Source organism: Poecilia latipinna, unplaced genomic scaffold, assembly GCF_001443285.1.
Source record: "Poecilia latipinna isolate Pla-1442-1.1 unplaced genomic scaffold, P_latipinna-1.0 Scaffold15, whole genome shotgun sequence".
Classification (NCBI taxonomy): domain Eukaryota; kingdom Metazoa; phylum Chordata; class Actinopteri; order Cyprinodontiformes; family Poeciliidae; genus Poecilia; species Poecilia latipinna.
In genome coordinates this window covers 144916-164177 of record NW_015112631.1, presented here as the reverse complement: position 1 = coordinate 164177, position 19262 = coordinate 144916, and the positions used below count along the sequence as shown (strand labels likewise).

The 19262-nt window shown below is 37.5% G+C and overlaps 1 protein-coding gene across 1 annotated transcript in view; it reads left to right on the top strand.

The window, feature by feature from the left end:
- Positions 1–2927: 2927 nt before the first annotated feature.
- The window catches only part of axl (AXL receptor tyrosine kinase), a 38534-nt gene continuing 22199 nt past the window's right edge, over positions 2928–19262 (top strand). The window contains exons 1-6 of the mRNA XM_015032496.1: positions 2928–3072; positions 7344–7551; positions 8751–8851; positions 8927–9109; positions 16126–16206; positions 16297–16412. Coding sequence (XP_014887982.1) covers positions 2928–3072; positions 7344–7551; positions 8751–8851; positions 8927–9109; positions 16126–16206; positions 16297–16412 — 834 coding nt within the window. The remainder of the gene's footprint in view (positions 3073–7343; positions 7552–8750; positions 8852–8926; positions 9110–16125; positions 16207–16296; positions 16413–19262) is intronic.

Below are 19262 nucleotides of genomic sequence, written 5' to 3'. Positions count from 1 at the left end.
GTCCACAGAGACACTCTTAAAGGGCCAGCGCGTCTGAGATCCCGGCATTGTTTCCACAGGACTGAAGAGAAATCAGCCTCCAAAACAACAAAATATAAAAAAATAAAATAAACTATAGGACAAATTAAGAAATGAGTCAGGGACAGATGTGTTGATTTAATTAACTTGTGATGAGGTAGACTGCAAAAACACAGAATCTTACCGAGTATTTTTGGTCTAGTTTCTAATTCACTTGAATTAAAACAAACCTAACTTACAAATAAAGAGAACCGAGTTGCTAGGTTACGGGCTGGGCGTTTTCTGGGGTTGCTAGGTAACGTTGCATTGGAACATTCTAATATATTTTCATCAATATTAAGGAACTATTGACTCAAAACAAGCTCCTATTTCTCACTGAAAGTTACTTGTAAGTTAGGTTTAAGTTAGACTTTTCTTTGTGACCAGAAAAGTCTGGAAAACTGAGAAGCAATAAAGAAATAAACAACTAAATAACAACAAATAATGTACAAAAACACATGTAAAAACAAACATGCAAACTGAATCCAAACTCAGTTAATTTGTCAATAAATTTGCTGATTTTTTTCCCCTGTGTGATTATATATTCATGAATTAAAGCAAAGAAAGAAGAAATAAAAAAATATGCTCTCTGATCTCAGGATCTCGTTTTGAGTTGTGATTTTTGAGTATCAGCAAAAAAATGTCAAAATCACTCGGTTTTAGTGATGCTAACTCCCACCAGCAGGGGGTAGTGTTTCTTTCTTCTACTACTGCTGCATCAGTTTTACTGTGTTATCATCCATGATCAATATTATTGCAAAAATATCACAAAATACTTTGTGGATTTACTGCAAAAACACAAAATCTTACCAAGTATTTTTGATCTAGTTTATATTGTAAATATCTTTGTGCACTTGAAATAAAATAAAACTAATTTGCATAACTTTTCAGAAAGATATAGGAGCTTGTTTTCAGTGAATAATTCCTTAATATTGATTAAAATATGACATGGACAAAATGTCTTGTTATAAGTGAAATAATCTGACAGTGAAACTCATAGTTTTTCATGAATATTAAGAAATTATTATCTTAAAACAAGTTATTATATCTTGCTCAAAAAGTTACTTGTAAGTTAGGTTTGCCTTATTTAAAATGTAAATAAAATATATACACTACAAACTAGATCACAAATACTTTGAAAGGTTTAATGTTTTTGCTGTTTCATTGCAAGAAATAAATCAACTGTGAAATTTTGGAAAGATGTTGGTTTTCGGTGGGTTTAAATAAAAGTTGGCCCCCAAATGAAATTTGCTCTGGGTCTCAAATAAGTTTGGACCGGCACTGCTTGGAATATCTGAACTGGAATTCAATGTCACATGCTGTTTTTATTTTAATTATGTAAAGCACTTTGAAATGCCTTGCTGCTGAAATGTGATATATAAATAAAATTTGATTGATTGATTGATTGATTGATTGATTGATTGATTGATTGATTGATTGATTGATTGATTGATTGATTGGAATATCAGCTGATACGACATTTTTATTCACATTAAATGAAACTTCTTCGTCTGATTTAACTAGTTAATCAAAATAAAATGATTTTTTTTACCCTGACAGTCGTTATAATTAAATCCCAACTCGTTTTGTAATTTGGGTTTACTCTGCTGTAAGCATCATCCTGGGAAAGGAGCAGGGGTTCCCAAAGGCCGGGACTAATTGCGTCTGGCCCCTGACTTCAGCTCAAGAATGATGCAACTTTACAGATATGGAAACAATTTATTTATTTAAATGTTTAAATAATATTTAAAAATTTAGATTTTTTTTATTATTTAAATAAATATTTAAATAATATTTAAGTAGTTAAATGTTATTTAGTCAAATAAACAAGTCAGTAAATAAATGTTTAAATATTATTTAAATATTTATTATGTATTAGTAAATATTTTTAATTAATCATATGTATTATCAATAGTATTGTTTAGAAAGTATTTTAACTATATTGTATTTAAAACATTTTATTATTACCATTAAAAAAACTCTTATTTTTTTTATTTTAATTAAAAAAAGATGGAGACTTTCCATTTTTAGGTAGATCAAAATTATAGTGTCAAATCTTCTTACTACAGAAATTATTAACAATATAAATTATTTATCTTTAAACCTTTGCCTTGTCTTTCAAACTCTAAAATGTTTAATTGAATCTACTTTTAATACTTTTACTAAACTTGGTTAAAGATCCAGATTTTACTGTTCAGAATTTACTAAATTTTCTTTTGTTTTTCCAATTTACACCTAAAACTTAAATTATTTTGATTTCTGCATAGAAACTTTCCAGCAACAAATTTAATCCTTAGTTTATTGTTGAGGAGGTGCAAGAACATTTTTTAACCTCCGAGTCCCTTTGAATTAAGTTTGTGCACCCCTGATCTGATGTTTGAAGCCTCTCAGGATCCGTGCGTAATTAAAAAAAGAAAGAAAAGGACAATCAGCATGCTGCAGGGCTTCTCACCACCCTGGAAAAGAGGAGGAGGAACAACAGGAGGAGGAGGAGGGTGGAAAGATTTTGAGTTGAGGAATTTCAATCCTGTTTGTAGGGGAGAGGGGGTTAAAGAAAGTCAGAGGGGGGAATGTCTGAAGAGAGGAAAAACGTCGGGAAGCAGGCTGGTTTAAAAATACTCCCTCTGAAGCCAGAAATAGACTTTGTACAAACTAATCTAGGTGCAACGGAAGCTTATCGCGCTTCATTTGTGGACGAACTGGAGGTTTGTTGACCACAAAGAAAGAAAAGGAACAACTTTGGAGCAGAAGTTTGTCATCTTTGAAAGGGGGAAACGAAACGGCAGAATCTGCTTCGCCTCCCAGCTGTGGATCAAAACACTCTCAGCATCTACATCCAAACCGGAGCGAAACGCAGCAGAGATGCTTTGATGGAGTCCCGCTCCAGGTTGGCTGTTTTCCCCCTCAAGCCCAGTTTTCCAGGTGATCTGCCGGGAGGAACCATGGCGCGCTGGAGGTGCTGCTTTCTCATCCTCAGCGTCGTTTTTGCGCCCGTCTCTGGCGCACAGCTGTCAGGTACCTGCGGATTAATTTGACTGTATAAGTAACGAGCAATTTGCCCCGTGAGATTTCTTTTGATGTTCACTCCTTAAAGTAATTTGCTTTGAGGGCGCTGAGCAGCCGCAACATCTGGCTATCATAAATTGCTCTAAAGAAAAACGCACATTTATTATTGTTGTTGCAGACCTATAGCTTAATTGAACACCCTAACTATAAAAAACATCCTCCAATCAGAATTAAGTCGAAACAACAATACTTTTAAAATCAAACAAACATGTGATCCACTTCTAAATGTAACTTTCCGTGTGTTTGCAGTTTGATGGAAAAAAGTTGAAAAGTTTTTCTGTGATGCATCTCAGTGGAATCGGTGACTCAATGAAAACGTTGCTGTGATTGGTCAGGATCAGATTTACTCTACTATTAACAGCAGGCAACAATTTTAGTGTGAAATTAGTCTGGGAAATATACAGTAAGTTTTTTTTAAGCTTAATTATTTGAAAAATGATTTTCATTTATTTTAAATTGTTGTCTCAATCAATCTTGTGTTGCTTATACATTGTGATAGATAGACAGACGTATTTACTTATTAGGGGGGGAAAGTTGTCCAAACAAACCTTGCCCTCTTGTTAATAAATGTGATTAGACACTTTTTGCCTGGTTCTGGTGCTTTTTGCCTCCAGCAAACCACAGTAACAGCGTCTGTCTTCAAATGAAGAAAACATAAAACAGTGGTGAACCTTTCCAGGAGTGGCTAGTTTACCAAAGTTACTCCAGAAGAGCATTAACATCTCATCCAGGCTCGCCAGGCTAGCTTTCTCCCGCTGAATTTCGCCGGGCCAATCAGCGAACAGAAGGCGGAGTTGTGGACGATGACGTCAGTTTAGCTATGGCGGCGAAGGACGTGAACCAAGCCGTTCAGTCCGTGTGGGTCGACGTTTCCAGATATTGAAATAACATTAGCAGCCGCCTCGTTCGGCTCGGTGCTTCTCTCTTCTCAGTAGAGGATTGTTGTTTACAGCGCACACTACTTCCGGTAAGCATCATGGCGTCGAACAGGCGCGTTACATACGTCACGGCCGACCGTTAGCGAACTCAAGAAGGCTTCTTCTTTCTGTTACAACGGATCGTAAACACAAGGGTTTGTGTCACATTTACCGACTAATATCTTGACCATCCCAAAAATCTTTGGGGGCATAAAAGGATGTGGAAGCCAAATGGGAACTTTGTGTACCGTTACATTCGTATGCTAACACTGCTGTAGGAGCCAAAGCCCCTCCTAGCAGCTCATCATGGAGGTGGTGTGATGATCTTGACCTGCTTTGATTGAATGATGAATACTGGACTTTTTATGGCTATTTAACAGGACAGTGATCCAAAGTACACTACTAAATACACCTTTAATTGAATGAAAAAAGGGTTTTACAATGGCCTAGTCAAAATCTGGGCTTAAATCTAATTGAGATGTTGTGGCAAACGTTTGAATTAAATCAATTATGAAAACAAAAGTGGACTAAAAGTCATCAACAGTGATGTGCAAGACTGATCACCAGTTATGAGGACTCAGGGAAAATAAACTTTTTCACACCTAGTCAAGGCAATCTGGTTAACTGTTTGTTTTTATGAATGAAATAATCTCTTTGGCAAGTTGATGTTAAAGCACAAAAATAAATACAGGGACAAAACACACAAAATAAAACTACGGAATAAAAAAATACACCAAACAACCTTATAATCTAATGTTTTTCTGAAACTTTCTGAAAGCCTTCATCCTGCTGATTTTCCAACTTGTTGCTGTTCTTAAAGTCCTGTTTTCCAGCTAAGAATCCAGACTTTAAAATTAGATTCATGTGGGATAATAAAGAGATGTTCCAGCAAAAAAAAGGCATTTAAATCCAGATAAAGTGGAAACCTTAGTGAAGCAACACAATCAGCCAAGCAGAAGAGAAAAATAATGTTTCATATTAGATATGCTAGGAATATTGTTTTTCTCTTCAGAAAGCTGCGGAGTGTGACGGACGAGTTGGAGCTGCAGATACACTGAAACTGTTACGACACTCAAATCCAAACCAGCGAAGCAGGAAACGAATCTCGTTCAGCAAAAGCTGAAGTCGGACTTGTTTAACTCAGATTACAGCAGAATTGAAACTCAAACCAGTTAAATGTGTTTCAGGAGGAATCTGCTGTCAGGGACAAAATTATATAACAGACTGCAGCTAAAGGAATCTATTATTCTATTGATTATTCAAACGATTAATTGGCTAAAACTATGGTCACATTCTGAAGATTTTTCATCTAAATACTTGAGCTTATTTTATACATTACTAGACATACATTAAAGGAAATAATAAAGATACTTTTTAAATAAGAAAATAAAGATCTTATTGTCTAAAATGCAATTACAAAGTATTCCTTTAGTGAATGTTTGATAATTTGTTGAATAGTATCTGCAGCTAACAAATAATCAATCCAGTGCAGGACTGATCAGTTGATTTTTTTTATTTATTTTTTATTTTTTTTATTAAAGACGCCTTATTTACAGAATTTAAACCAGCTGAAGCCAAAACAATGAAACTGAATAGAACATATTTACAAACAGACATTTTTTATATATATTAATGCAAAATGTAGATTTTTTAGTACAAATTTGGCTTAATTGCTGCTCTGAATATGTTCTTTAAGCAAATTGTTTTTTCTTTTTAGTCTATAAATTAGTTATTTCAATTATCGATTAATCATGATTAATCCAATTAATCATTTCAGCCCTGCTTAAAATTAGCTTATTTTTTTATTCTTACCGTTTTAGAAGTTTGAGAATAATTTGAGAAGTGGGGGTGGGCAGCTCAGAGGTGTGAATGTCTGGCGTATGACTCAACTCTGAGTCTGAGTCTGAGTCAGGCCCTGGAAATGATGGATGGGCCGAGGGGGCAACAGCGGAGGAGAAAGAGTTTGGACCAAAGGGAAGGCGCCGAAATCCAAAAGCAATTAATCCAAAGAATGGTATGGAAAGGGCAAAGGCGCCGCTCTGAAACGGAGGGGAGGAATTACGCTGAAAAAGTCAGAAACGGGGAGGGAATGCGAGGAGGATAACAGCGCAACCTTTGTGAGGTATTTTTGGTATGTGCACGTTCAGATTCTGCAGCATGGATGCAACTCAGAAGGGTTCAGACCGCAAGAAAAGGAGGTTAGGGGACAAAAGCGAGGGGACGGATTAGCTACAAATGAATTACTAGAGAAAGACACACACACAGAGTCTGTCCACTGGCTGGCTCTCTGGATATCTGCATTCTCATAAAAGGGTTACAAGCTTCCCTGAAAGCAGCCAAAGGATACAGTGAAGCTCAACCAAGCATGAAAATAAAAGGCAAGAAGGACTTTTGAAGCAAAAGCCACAAAGAGAGAAAAACAACAAAACAGAGCAGCTTCAAAATCCCAATTTGTTATGCAGAAAGTAAACAGTGCTGACTGTGGAATCTGCAGTTAACTGGAGAAGTATTCCAGCTCAACCCTCTGGGATCAGAGGTCAAAGGTCGGCCCCTGACTCAGATTTAGATGACTGTTTGACAAGCTTGGGAAAAATCTGTGCTGCAAGATAAACAGCAACAATAAAAGTGAGTGAAAAGAAGCACAGTTTACATGTGTTACTTAAATGATACAGTCAGCCGTCCCTTTAATGCAGGGGTGCCCAAACTGTGGCTTGAGGGCCATTTGTGGCCCTCAAGCTGTGCAGATGAAGTGAACTCTGGTGCGGTTTGAACGCACATGTTAGCAGCAAGTTGATTATAGAAGCAGGAAGTGGACTAAAGTGCAAGGGATTCTGGGAGAAATGGCTCTTGGATTTTTACCAAAGACAAATGAGAAATCCCGCAACTGCTGAAATCTGACTCTACTCCATTTTTGTTTACATTTTGTGAAGAAGGAAGTTGCACTTCAGAGGTTTTCGAATCGTTTCCTGTGGGGGTTCTTGGTGCAGCGCCCCCACAGGCGAGGAGGGGAACAGGTTTTGGACTCTGCAGTGTGAAAGTGAACCACAGCAGTTGAAAATGTAACAAATGTTACAGTTTCTATTTATTCCTTGCCCTCCATAATCACTCACTACTTTGAATCGGTCTTTTAAATAAATTTCCAATTAAACACATTGAAGTTTGTGGTGTTAAAGTCAGGAAATGTGAAATGTCTTCTGCTGTGTTCATCACAACCAAAACAGAACACTTGTTTTTAGATGAGTTTTAAGTTCTTGGCTCTCAGAATAATTTGTTGTTTTCTTCTTCCTCATCGCTCAAACAAAGACCTGAAGTTTGAAAAGAGTCCCAGCACCGTCGTCTCCTCCCTGGGCAAACCGGTCAGGATGCACTGCGAGCTGAAGGGGACCGGAGACGAGAACGCGGTCCCGCCCGATCTGGTCTGGCTCAAAGACGGCGCTCCTCTGCAGTTCGAAGACACGGACCAGTCCCAGACGATCACCGACAACACCTGGACAGTCACAAGCACGCTCAAGTAGGAAGCAGCTCCTTCAAATTTATTAATAAGATCTCTGCAGAAAAATTATCATTTCTGCATTTTATCTGCTTTCCAAACCTGGATTGGTGCTGAATTATGTGATAATGTTGGTTTCCAGTGGTTCTACATCAGGGGGTGTTCAAAGTGCGGCTCATGGGCCATTTGTGGCCCTTGAGTTGATTTTGTACGGCCACCAGCTGCCTTTCCAGAACGATCCAAATTTGACCCATCCAGCACAAGTGGCTGATGTAGAGACTCTTTATTTGGAATTAGAGGATAATTATTATTTCTTACAATGCAAAATATTTAGTACAATATAGAAACTAAAACTATAAAAACTAAAAAAATAGTTTTTGTAACCAAGTAGAACCGCGTTTATCCAGAAACTTTAGCTGAAAAGTCGACTTCGCTGCCCCTGAATACATAAACCTGTTTAAAGAGAGCAAACGTTTTGTAAGAAAGGGACCCAAATCCTCTTAATACTGAGAATAAATTAGTCAAATGTGGTTTTCAAAACATTTTGAAGATGTTTTGAAAACCACAACATTTTTTAATTGAAAAAAAAAAAAAAAATCAGACAACTTTATTGTTTTATTTTAGTTTTTTTTTCTTGGCCTATGTGACAAGAAGTTTACAGAACTCTGTTCTAGATAAAATGAGAAGATAGAAAATCATTTTTCTTTAAAGTTGGTACTGAAATCTATGACAGAGTACTAAGGCCGTAGTAAGAAAAATAAAATAAATAAAATCATGAGAAAAAAAATAAAATTAGAAGAATAAATTTATAACTTTATAAAAATAAAACTATTACAACCATAAAATCAAAATAACACAAGAATAAAGTCGTAATAAAGTCAATATTTTGAGACTAAAGTCACAGTATTATGAGAAAGTTATAATATTCCCCAGAATAAAGTCGTACAACATTAAAATCAAGATAATAAAAGTATAAAGTCATAATAATTTGAGAATAAAGTCAAAGTTTTTCATAATGTTTTGACTTTATTCTCGTAAATTACGACTTTATTCCTGTAATATTAGGATTTTGTTTTTGTGTAACTTTTTTCTCATTTTATTTTTTAATTTTCTTAGCGCGACGGTAATCCTCCGCCGCATAAATCTGCTTGTTTCTCCCGTTTTATCAGTTTTTACCTGTTTCTTCCAGATCTTCACCATCATTTCTCTCCACCCTACAGAATTGACAAGGTCCAGCTGTCGGACATGGGACCGTACAGGTGCGCCGTCGAGTCCGAGGGCAACCAGACTCTGTCCGGCGTCGGGCACATCCAGCTGGAAGGTGAGCTCCCAACCTGTGGGATGTGTTTGTGTTTTCACGGTGAAATGAAAACTGACTCAGAAACTTCCTGCTCAGGCCTTCCTCATTTCTCTGTGGAGCCTCAGCCCATGTCCGTAGTGGCCAATGAGGCCTTCAGTCTGAGGTGTGTGGCTCACGGACCTCCAGATCCGGTCAAGGTCATCTGGCTGCGCGACGGAGCGGAAATGAACTCCTTGAAAGACCCGGTGGCGCTGTCGCCTTCCACACTCAACCTCACAGGTAGACCCTGAGATCTGCATGCACTGAGCATGTACTGCTGTCATGAGGATGGAGGCGGTAGACCCAGGCTGGTGTGCAGTAACGACGGTTTTAATGACAAACACGAAGAGAACAGAAATCCAGGCAGCACAGGAGGGTTAAATACACTCAGGGGAATAATCAGGAGGCAGCTGGAGACAATCAGGGGGAGACGTGGTTACACAGGAGCTGAATGAACAGAGAGACCAAACTGTCTCACAAATACTCTGAAAACTTTAAATAAAACCATTTAAAAACAGCCAGAGTGAAACGATTAATCACATTAATCATGATTAATCTATTATCGTACTAATTGTCAGTTAATTTGAAAATTGAATAATCGTTAACTGGAGCATAAGATTCAAAAGGGACATTTTTCAGAAATTAAGCAAAAACTGCAATAAAAAAAAAAACAATTTTTTATCTGTAAATATGAGCCAACATAAAAGCCCAATTTACGATTAACCTGATTAAACATGATTAACACTAATCAATCAATCTGAAACATTTAATTCTGTAAACTCTTTTACAGAATTAAACAGATTAATCTGTGATAAATCTGATTAGTCTGACTAATCAGATTAATTAACCGGAAAGATCGATTAACTGATTATTGATGCAATTGTCATCTAATTTAATAATTGATAATTGTTAACTGAGACTCGTGATTAAGCCAAAACTTTTTTTAAAGATAAAGAGAAACATTTGTCAATAAACATGTTCATACGACAGTATTAACAACACGCTATGAAAAACTAAAATACAATTATGAGTTTATTAATGAGTTAATCTAAAGTTGACTGATCTTGTTGACTAACGATTAATTAATAAGCGTCCGTTTTCTTACAGATAGTTTTGTCTTTTTTAAAGAAGATTGGTCATATTTAATTGATTTTTAAAAGTTTTTGCAAGGTTTTTCATTAAACCACTTAAAGTTATTTTATTTCACATTAGAAATACAGAAAAGATAAAAATAAACATTTGTAACAAACATTTGCAGCTAAAAAATTCTTAAAAATGTCAGAAGTTGAGTCGTTTTCCTTTATGCAACATCAAATAAGGTCTTTCTATCTTAAATGCAAAATGTAGATATTTTTGTACAGTTTTAGCTTAATTGTTTCTGTTCTTTCAGCAAATGATCTTTTTGAGACTTTATGGTCCAGTTAGTGATAATCAGTTACTAAATTATCATTGTGGTGATTATTTAGTCAAGCAGAGTTGAGTAGCAACACCTTGCTGCTGCACTGAGATTCTTCATCTGTAAAATTAACCTCTAATTACTTACCAGCCTGAGATCAACTTCAGTTTGAGATGAACCAGGTCACAACAAGACAAACAAACAGAAACGCTTTCACTGCATTTCATTCAGCAGCCGTGACGCAGTTTGAGGTTGAGGTTAGTGAGATTTTTTTTGTTGAGGGAGGAAATTGGACATTTTTTAGCAGTGGGACGGGAGTTGTGGCACAACGGCTGCTAATTGTTTTCTTCTTTAAAGAGTAAATAGAAAACCTTTTAAATAAGTTTTCACATTACGTTTGGAGCAAATATACAATGTACATCAATCTACAATGTATTTTGGGGGAGCAGAAACAAAAAACATGAGTTGGAAATTATAAAAAACAAATTCTGCAGAAACAGTGATATTATAGTGTTGGGTTAATGTCAGACAGGTTTTCATGACCTGAGCCGAACATGAAGCGGGAACATTTCCAGAAAGTTCTTTAAAGGACAAAACAGAACAACCATGCAAACGTTACTGCTGATGTAAAACAGTACTAGCTCACTGGCAGATTATTCTACTTAAAACATGGGGAAATCTGTTATAAGTGAAATGATCTGCCAGTGGAAGTACTACTTTTTCGTTACCTAGCAACCCCAACCAAGCCCAGCCCGTTACCTAGCAACCCCAGCCAAGCCCAGCTCGTTACCTAGCAACTAAGTTCTAGTTCCACTGGCAGGTTAATTCTCTGATAACACGGGAAAAGTGTCTTTTTGTGAAATAGGAACTAGAACTTTTTCATCAATATTAAGGAATTATTCATTTAAAAGAACCTTCTATTTGCTGAAAAGTTATGTGTGAGTTAGTTTTGTCTTATTTCAAGTATAATAAGACATTCCCAGTAGAAACTGGACAGAAATGCTTTTGTTTCTGTTGTCTGATTCATTTTATGAAGCTGTTGAGTGGCTCTGATTGAAACCAGAGTACAGAAAGGAAGTGAAGAAACGGATGTTAATAAGAAAAAGCGATATAAGAGGGAGAAGAAGAAAGGCAGCAGCTCGCAGCTGTCTGGCAAACAGCAGCTGAGTGTCAGCGGGAAAGGCTGAGTCAGAGGGGATAGAGGAGAAAAAACCTCCGGCTCTCGATTGGAGAGGATCTACTGAGTCATCGTGGCGGGCTTCCTGCTGTTTACCAGGACCCGTTTGACGGTAACCTCCACTCACAGGTCTGGAATGGGCAGCTGCGCTCGTAGACCGCAGATTAAATCAATTTACATACAAACATTACTGCTGAAGGGACCCATGCTGACAAATGGCATGAAGGACATTCCAGCCATTTAGAAATTAACAGTGACTCATGCTAATTCATGCTGCTTCCTCTCTTTTCCTTTTCATAAAGGGGACCTATTATGAAATTAAAAAAAATAATCAAATTTTTCTTGTTTTTGTACTTCAGTTTGGCTATCAACTTCCAAAAGCAGCTCAAGCATTTGGGGGAAAAACAAACGACTCGGCCATTTGTTGGCAGTAACTTAATGATTTTTGGTGTCTGGGAAACGAGCCGCTTCAAAAACCTCCAGAATGTAACGTCACAAATCAGCAGGCACTGCCCGTTACCTAGCAACAGAGCTGAGTTCCAGCAGGTTTGGCAAGCTGGATTTACTGCTGTGTGTGCTGTACAATGGCTGCTGGAAAAGACAAATGTTTGGTTGTTAATTTACCATCCAGAAACCACTTGCTTATTCTTGTTGGTTGTGCAGGAGGCTCTACTAATGCTTTTCAAGGATGTATAGTTGTATAATTGTGCTTCTGTTTGTGGTCACTTTCATGTGCGAGTGTAAACATTGAGGTGGGGGGCGTGGCCAGCAGCAGGTTATTTGGATTTAAAGTGACAGACACCGCTTCCTGAACCTCTTTACTCACACCCATCTTGTCAAGATGGCGCTAAATCTTAAATGTACAGCAGATATATAAAAGGAAAAGGGACGCAGTGCCTACCAATTGTCAACACTAAGACAACTAGATGAGGTCAGGAAAAAGTCTTAATTAAGAAAAAAATAGTGAGGAGGGAAGTTGTTCAGTTAAGCTAGTTTGACTTTGATGATCTTATCATGTGGAATTATGTTTTGTTTCAGATGCAAAATAAAAGAAAGGCAAACTATCAGCTTTGACAGATATCAGCAGAGCAGGTGTTTAAATTAGATAATCAACCACCACTGTGTTAGCTTAGCTCATAGCAGCGGTAGCTAACCTACCACAGAGATTACTTATTAATAATCGCAAAATTAACATAAAGCCTGGAAACCTAAAACTGTAACTGACTGAATGTTCTTTCTTTGTGTGGGAAATGTTTGAGTGTTGAACCCTGATGCGTGTAGTGGCGTTGTTGTGGCTCACTGCGATAAATTATTAACGCCTACATCTCCAAGTTTCATTTAGCCAACAGAAATGTTGGGTGGCTCTAATGGATGGCATAAAAGAATCACCTTTTTCGCCCTTCAGCGTTGTGTTCAAGTGCTTTCTGGATGTAAACATGCAGAGGGTCCATGGAAACTTACAAAATCATTGATTGCTGTCTTTTTTTGTAAACGTTTGGTTATAGATACTAAAAAACGGTTTTCTTCAACATGAAGCATGAAAGACCATTGTAGTGAAGCATGACAGCGTAGTAGAGCCCTCTTACGTTTAACGACCCCATCCCAGCGGAGTTGGTCAACATGGTGAACAAGATCCTGATTTCTTGTTGTGACAAATGTGACATTTTCAGCTGGGAAGCGAATTATTCTGCGGTTTGCTGATGGGGAAGGAAAGAAACGCAGAAACATGTGGCGTAATGAAGGGCGGCCTGATGAGCTGTCTGTTCGTCAGCGCAGCGTCAGGGTCGCCTCGCTAACAAGCTCTCGCTTCAGCCGGCGCGGATCATACTCCCCTGTTCTTTTTCCGGCCTCCACACAATGGAGGCTTGGTGCCGCCGGCGCTGGACAACGTGATTCTGTGCAAGCCTCAGTTTGTGGCCGGCTGGCGATGTTGGGCTGTTAGATAACGGTGATGAAACTTGACTGCCACATGTTTGGATGTGTGTGTGTTGGCCTGTTTTTGTGTTGTGGAATCTGTTGGGTGTGTGAGCCCACTGTGAATCAGTGTGTGAGAGGATTCATTCTCCGCTGGGAGTCAGAATGTGTCACGCTTTGTCCCCTTCAGAGGAGCCCCAGGCCTGCAAGGGCTGCAGTCTTTCACCTAGACCCCAACGCCTCCCACTCTTTGTTCACTTAGCTCCACTCCAGAAGGCCACATTCTTCCAGTAACAAGTTAAGAACCAAAACAAGCTGTTTTGTATTTTATCTGTTTTAGATAGTTAAGCTTAAGATTCTGGATCCCTTTATGAACAGTTTAATGTAGATATTGACAGAGTTGTAAAGTAAAGAAATACTTTGTTACTGTAATGAAGGTAGATTTTTCAGGCGTCTTTCTGAGAACACTCTGCATTTTAAGATATTTTTTTAAGAGAAACATCTGTACCTTCCACTCCTTGTATTTCCACATGTAGCTTGTTACTTCTATGACAGACAAAATAAAGAAGGAAAAAATAAGTGTTGGTAATTCACTATTCAGTCGGATGCAACCAAAGCAAAGATCAATAAACTTTAAAGTCTAATGAAACTGGAGGACATTTTAAAATAAATAAACAAATCAACAGAAACAACAAATAAAATGATTTATGAAGTCTCTGTAAACAAAATTGCCCTTCAAAATAAAAGGGCTAGTTGAGACCCAAACACCAGGCTGAAGACTTTTATTATCCTGGTTTTAGTAGAAAAAGAGAAAAACGGTAAGTAATGCAAATGGAAATTATTTATCAAGTGAGTAACTGATTTATAGCTTATTGCAACAGGATTAAGCTTTATATCAACATGGTATTTGGTGAAAGCTAATGCTAACATGCTAACTTCAATTCCAATTATATCCACCCTTGAAAAACTACAACCCTTTATAATTCACATTCTTACAATACCATTAGATATTGTATACTTATGCTATATCAATGTTTTATTTTGGTCCTGTATGTTTCTTTTTTTTTCCAGGAGAGGAAGTGGAACTGCTGCATAAACAGTTTTCACAATAAGAGCATGAATATAAATGTAACTACTTGAAGAGTCAACAGTCAATAAACAAAACTTCAACACAAACAACATCAAACTTTATCCAACTGAACGTTTATAAAACAGCTTGGTTTAGAATTTATCCGGAAAAATTAATTTAGGGGAAGCTAAGTTCGCTAAACATTTTCAAAGTGAGCAAAAGCGCTAATCGAAAAATTAGCTCCCCTTTTAGCGGACAAATGGTAATCCTGAGAACAGTGAGCTTACGTTTCCTCTAACTCCATGTTTATGTAAAAATAAAATCTAGTTAAGTTGGTCTTTTGGCCATTAAAATCTCTGTCATTTTGTGTGTTTACTGTTCTGCCAGACAGGCCTCCCACAACGTCCTTCTTTCATTTTCAGGCCTTTGATTACTGTTGAGCCTGAGTGGGAAATCCTCTAATTAACTCCTCCTCTGTTTGAATCGCAGGGTATCATTCCTAACTGGTTCTGACTGCGATATATTCTGCTGTCTGCACACTTTAAAAATGTTTATCTCTATAGAAAATATGCAAGTGAAAAGAAAAACATGGAGATCTTATGGCTGAATGTCTTAGAAATGGTCTTTCAAAAAAGCTTGTGTCTGTAAATAACTTCTGAAGGTTATTTTGAATATAGTTACACAAATATTGGTCAGGTCTCTTCAAAAAACTTTAAAATACAGAGTTAATAATAATAATAAACAAAACATTAAATAATCCAAACTGTACTTTCCCATAACTGAGATTTTACTTTCCAAAACTTAAATGTTACTTTATTCTATCTAGAACTAAACTTGTCACAATAAAAAATTTTGCTTGACTATAAATTGTTGGAGCAATTATCGCAATAAACGATAATATTGTTGTAATGACACCATTTTCAAGTAATATATTCATAATGGTATAATTATGCAAGACTAATAAACTTTAATTTTGTAAAGAACAGTTCATGCAAAAATACAAAATCTTCTAAAAAAATGGTGGTCTAGTTTCTAGTGCAGATATCTTAGTACATTTAAAATAAAAAAAATAACTTACAAGTGGCTTTTCAAGATACAGAGGCTTGTTTTAAGTAAATTATTCCTTAATATTGGTGAAAAAGTTCTAGTTCCACTGGTAGAATGTTCCACTGCGTCGTTACCTAGCAACCCCAGCCAAGCCCAGCCCGTTACCTAGCAACCCCAGCCAAAACCCAGCCCGTTACCTAGCAACCCGATTCTAGTTCCATTGGCAGATTCTTTCAGTCATTTGTTATAAATAAAATAATCTGCCAATGGAGCTAGAACTTTTTCATAAATATTAAGGTATTATTTTCTTAAAACAAGCTGTTATATCTTGCTGAAAAGTTACTTTTTAGTTATTTTTGTTTTATTTCAAGTGTACTAAGATATGTGCACTAGAAACTAGACAAAAAATACTTGATAATTGTTTGTGTTTTTGCAGTGTATTTTTTGACAGATGGAGAAAGATTTCACATGGAACGGGAAAGCTTCTTTGTTAATGTCCTGAAAACTAAGCGTTATAATCAGGAGACCGTGGAAATGGTTTTCCTCCCACTTTTCTCGAGTCGGCATGAACTTTCTCACGTTGATGCTGCCTCCTGTTCCCAGCGCTGAGCCAGGGGTTTTGGTTTGAACTCACTGACTTTGTTTCCATCCAGGTCTGGACAGAACCAGCACTTTCTCCTGTGAAGCTCATAATCGGAAGGGCGTGTCAACCTCCCGGTCTGGAACCATCACCGGTAATCGCCCCTTAAAAAGGTCTCTCTCCTGAATTCGCTGCTGCAGGATTTTTGTTTACTCTTGTTTTGGTGTTTCTTTTCTCTCTTTAGTTTTGCCATCCCAACCTCGTAATGTGAGCGCTGTGGAGATCAATCAGACCACCGTTCGTTTGTCCTGGCAGCCTGGTTTTGGAGGAATCTACCCGATAATACGCTGCTCTGTTCAGGTGAGACGGAGCAGGATAAGTGGAAAACAACATCCAACCTGGAAGTCTCTCACTCTGTTTGACTTGGATGTTAAATATTGTCTTCCTCCTTTATATTTGCAGAATTGATTATAGAGATTATTTGTCAAAAGGCTAGTCAAGTACTCAGTAACTGATCAAAACACCAATTATTGGACTGCAAAAACACAAAATCTTACAGAATATTTTTGGTCTAGTGGAAATATTACACCCCTGAATTAAGACAAAACTAACTTTTAAGCAAGATATAGGAGCTTGTTTTAAATCTATAATTTTTTCATATTGATTTAGAAATCAGTATGATTTAGACCATGGGAATAATTTTGTTTTAAGTGAAATAATCTAGTACTTTTTCATCAATATTTAGGAATCATTTTCTTAAAACCAGCTCCTATGTCTTTCTGTAAAGTTACTTGTTAGAACCTATCGGATGCAGAGACAGATATTCATTGGTATTTTATCAGTTTGTTAACGGCTTTTATTAATACATTCTGTCACAACCAGAAGAACATTCATGATTTTAATTTGGCTAAATCGAAAGTGCGTTTGGCTGTTGTTAGTGAAGTAACCAGCCAGTGGAACTAGAACTGGTTGCTAGGTAACGGCCTGGGCTTGGCTGGGGTTGCTAGGTAACGACGCAGCAGAACATTCTATTGGTGGAACTAGTAACTTTTTCACCAATATTAAGAAGTACTGACTTTAAAAAACTCATATTTATTACTGAAAAGTTCATTGTAAGTCGGTTTTGTTTTATTTCAACTGTACTAGGATATTTGCAGTAGAACGTTTTGCTGTGTGTAACTGAGTGGATGTAACTAGTTTCTGCCCAACTTTCTGCAATCCTAATTTTAAAGAAAAGGATGGATCCTTTTCCTTTGGTTGCCTCGCTCATCCTGTTCCCCTCCCTGCTGTCTTCGTGCATGGATCAGGTTTCGCTCTGGGAAAGTGGCCTCCTGAACTAATCTCATGTAGCACCACTCCCTCTCCTTGTGTCTGGTTGCCACCATCCAGCTCTGCGTTTCTTGTAGCTGAAAGGAGGAAAGTTTTCCTCCTGGAAAAAAAAAGAGAGAGAAGTCGAGCTGTGCAGCACCACCCCTAAACGTCTGGTTCTAATAAAGCTGCCCCCCTCCTCTTCACAGGGGGAACAAGACAAGGGGCCAGCCTCAGCAAAGTGGGGCAAAAATCTGAGTTTAACAGTTTATTGTGCAGAGAGGAGTAACATGAAAAAGGCTGGGATGTCGAGAGCAGAAAGGCTTTTCTGTGTTTCACATGAAAGGAAGAAGAGAGAGTGAATGGAAAGAGGAAAAGCAGTGACAGCAGGTATTGTGGGCCTGAGCCATTCAGCAGGATGAGTCAGAGCAGAGGCATAGCAGTACATGAAACACTTGTTTTACAACTCAGAGCTGATTCACACTGTTGTTTCTTCATCTGCTCTCCTGAATCACTCAGACTACTTCCTAAGTTTTCTGCTCACGCCATGAGGAAGGAGAACCCATCAGGGTTTAAAACCTGCATCATCATCAGCACCACACTGCAAAAACACTAAATCCTACCAAGTAGTTTTGGTCTTACTGGCATACTGGATGTAAGACAAAACTAACTTATAATCAACTTTTCAGCAAAATAACAGTCAAGGCCGTCAAACTTATTTTCATTTTGGGGCCACATTAAATGTTTGAATGTTCTTAAAGGGCCAGTTGTTCCAGAATGTATTAATAAAACCCAGTAAACTGAAAACATCAATAAATAGTTGTTTGTCAATAAGTAAAGTAAAGTAAAATGTAATAATATTGATCAGTCCATCCAGGGTTTAGTGATTGTTTTTGTTTTATTTGCAATCAAAATCACAGATTTTCAGAAATATTTGTAAGGAATTTTTACTATATTTGTGGTAATGTATGATGTTAAATGTGACGTATTATTTCCTCTGGTTGCGTTACCATATAATTGTGCAATTTAATTGTGCAAATAAACTTATGTTAGTTTTGTCTTATTTTAAGTGTGCTAAGATATTTGCTCTAGAAACTTCAAACCAAAAATACTTGTTAGGATTTTATGTTTTTGCAGTGCAGCTCTCAGGCTCATAACCTGGCAGCGTGCGCCTCGTTTATAGAATAACTGCGTCCAGTCTGTAGCGTGTAGCAGCAGAACAATGGTCTGGACAAACAACTTTGATGTGGTTTTGGGATTCCTGCAGGGAAGATTTCTTTCTGTTGTTCCCCTTTTTAAAAAAAAATGTGTTTACTACAGAGAGTTTGCAGAGGCAGCAGGTTTCTGGCTCTGATTTGCAGCTGCTTTCGGTGCACCTTGCTGAGCGATATGCGTGTTCAGCAGGTTTTACAGCAGACAATTAGCACTTAATGATGCCTCCTACTGTCCCAGTCTACAGAAGGTGCAATCCATGCTAAACTTGCACATATAACACAAAAATAAAAAGCTTAGGAAAACATATAAATATATAGTGTGGCTCCCTGGCAAGACTTTTTGATTAATTCACTGCATAGAATTTAACATGTTAAAACTGTGAACACCGGTAAAGGTTCTGCCCAGAACCTTTGTACCAGCGAGTTTCTGATAGGCCCATAAATCAGACTAACATTTGCAAACAAGACAAAACTGCTTCTCTTGGCTCACTGGAGGTAAATTTTTGCTTCAAAAACAATCTGATGGGATGCTGGAAAAGACCATCGCTGTGTTCAAGTTGTGCTAAAAGCAGTTAGCTTATCAGCAAAGCTATTCAAGGCTAAAATAGCATTTCAGTGCTAAACATGTAGCAGCAGCACAGATGTCCCCAATGCTAACGTTAACACAGCCCACATTTATAAAGAGGCT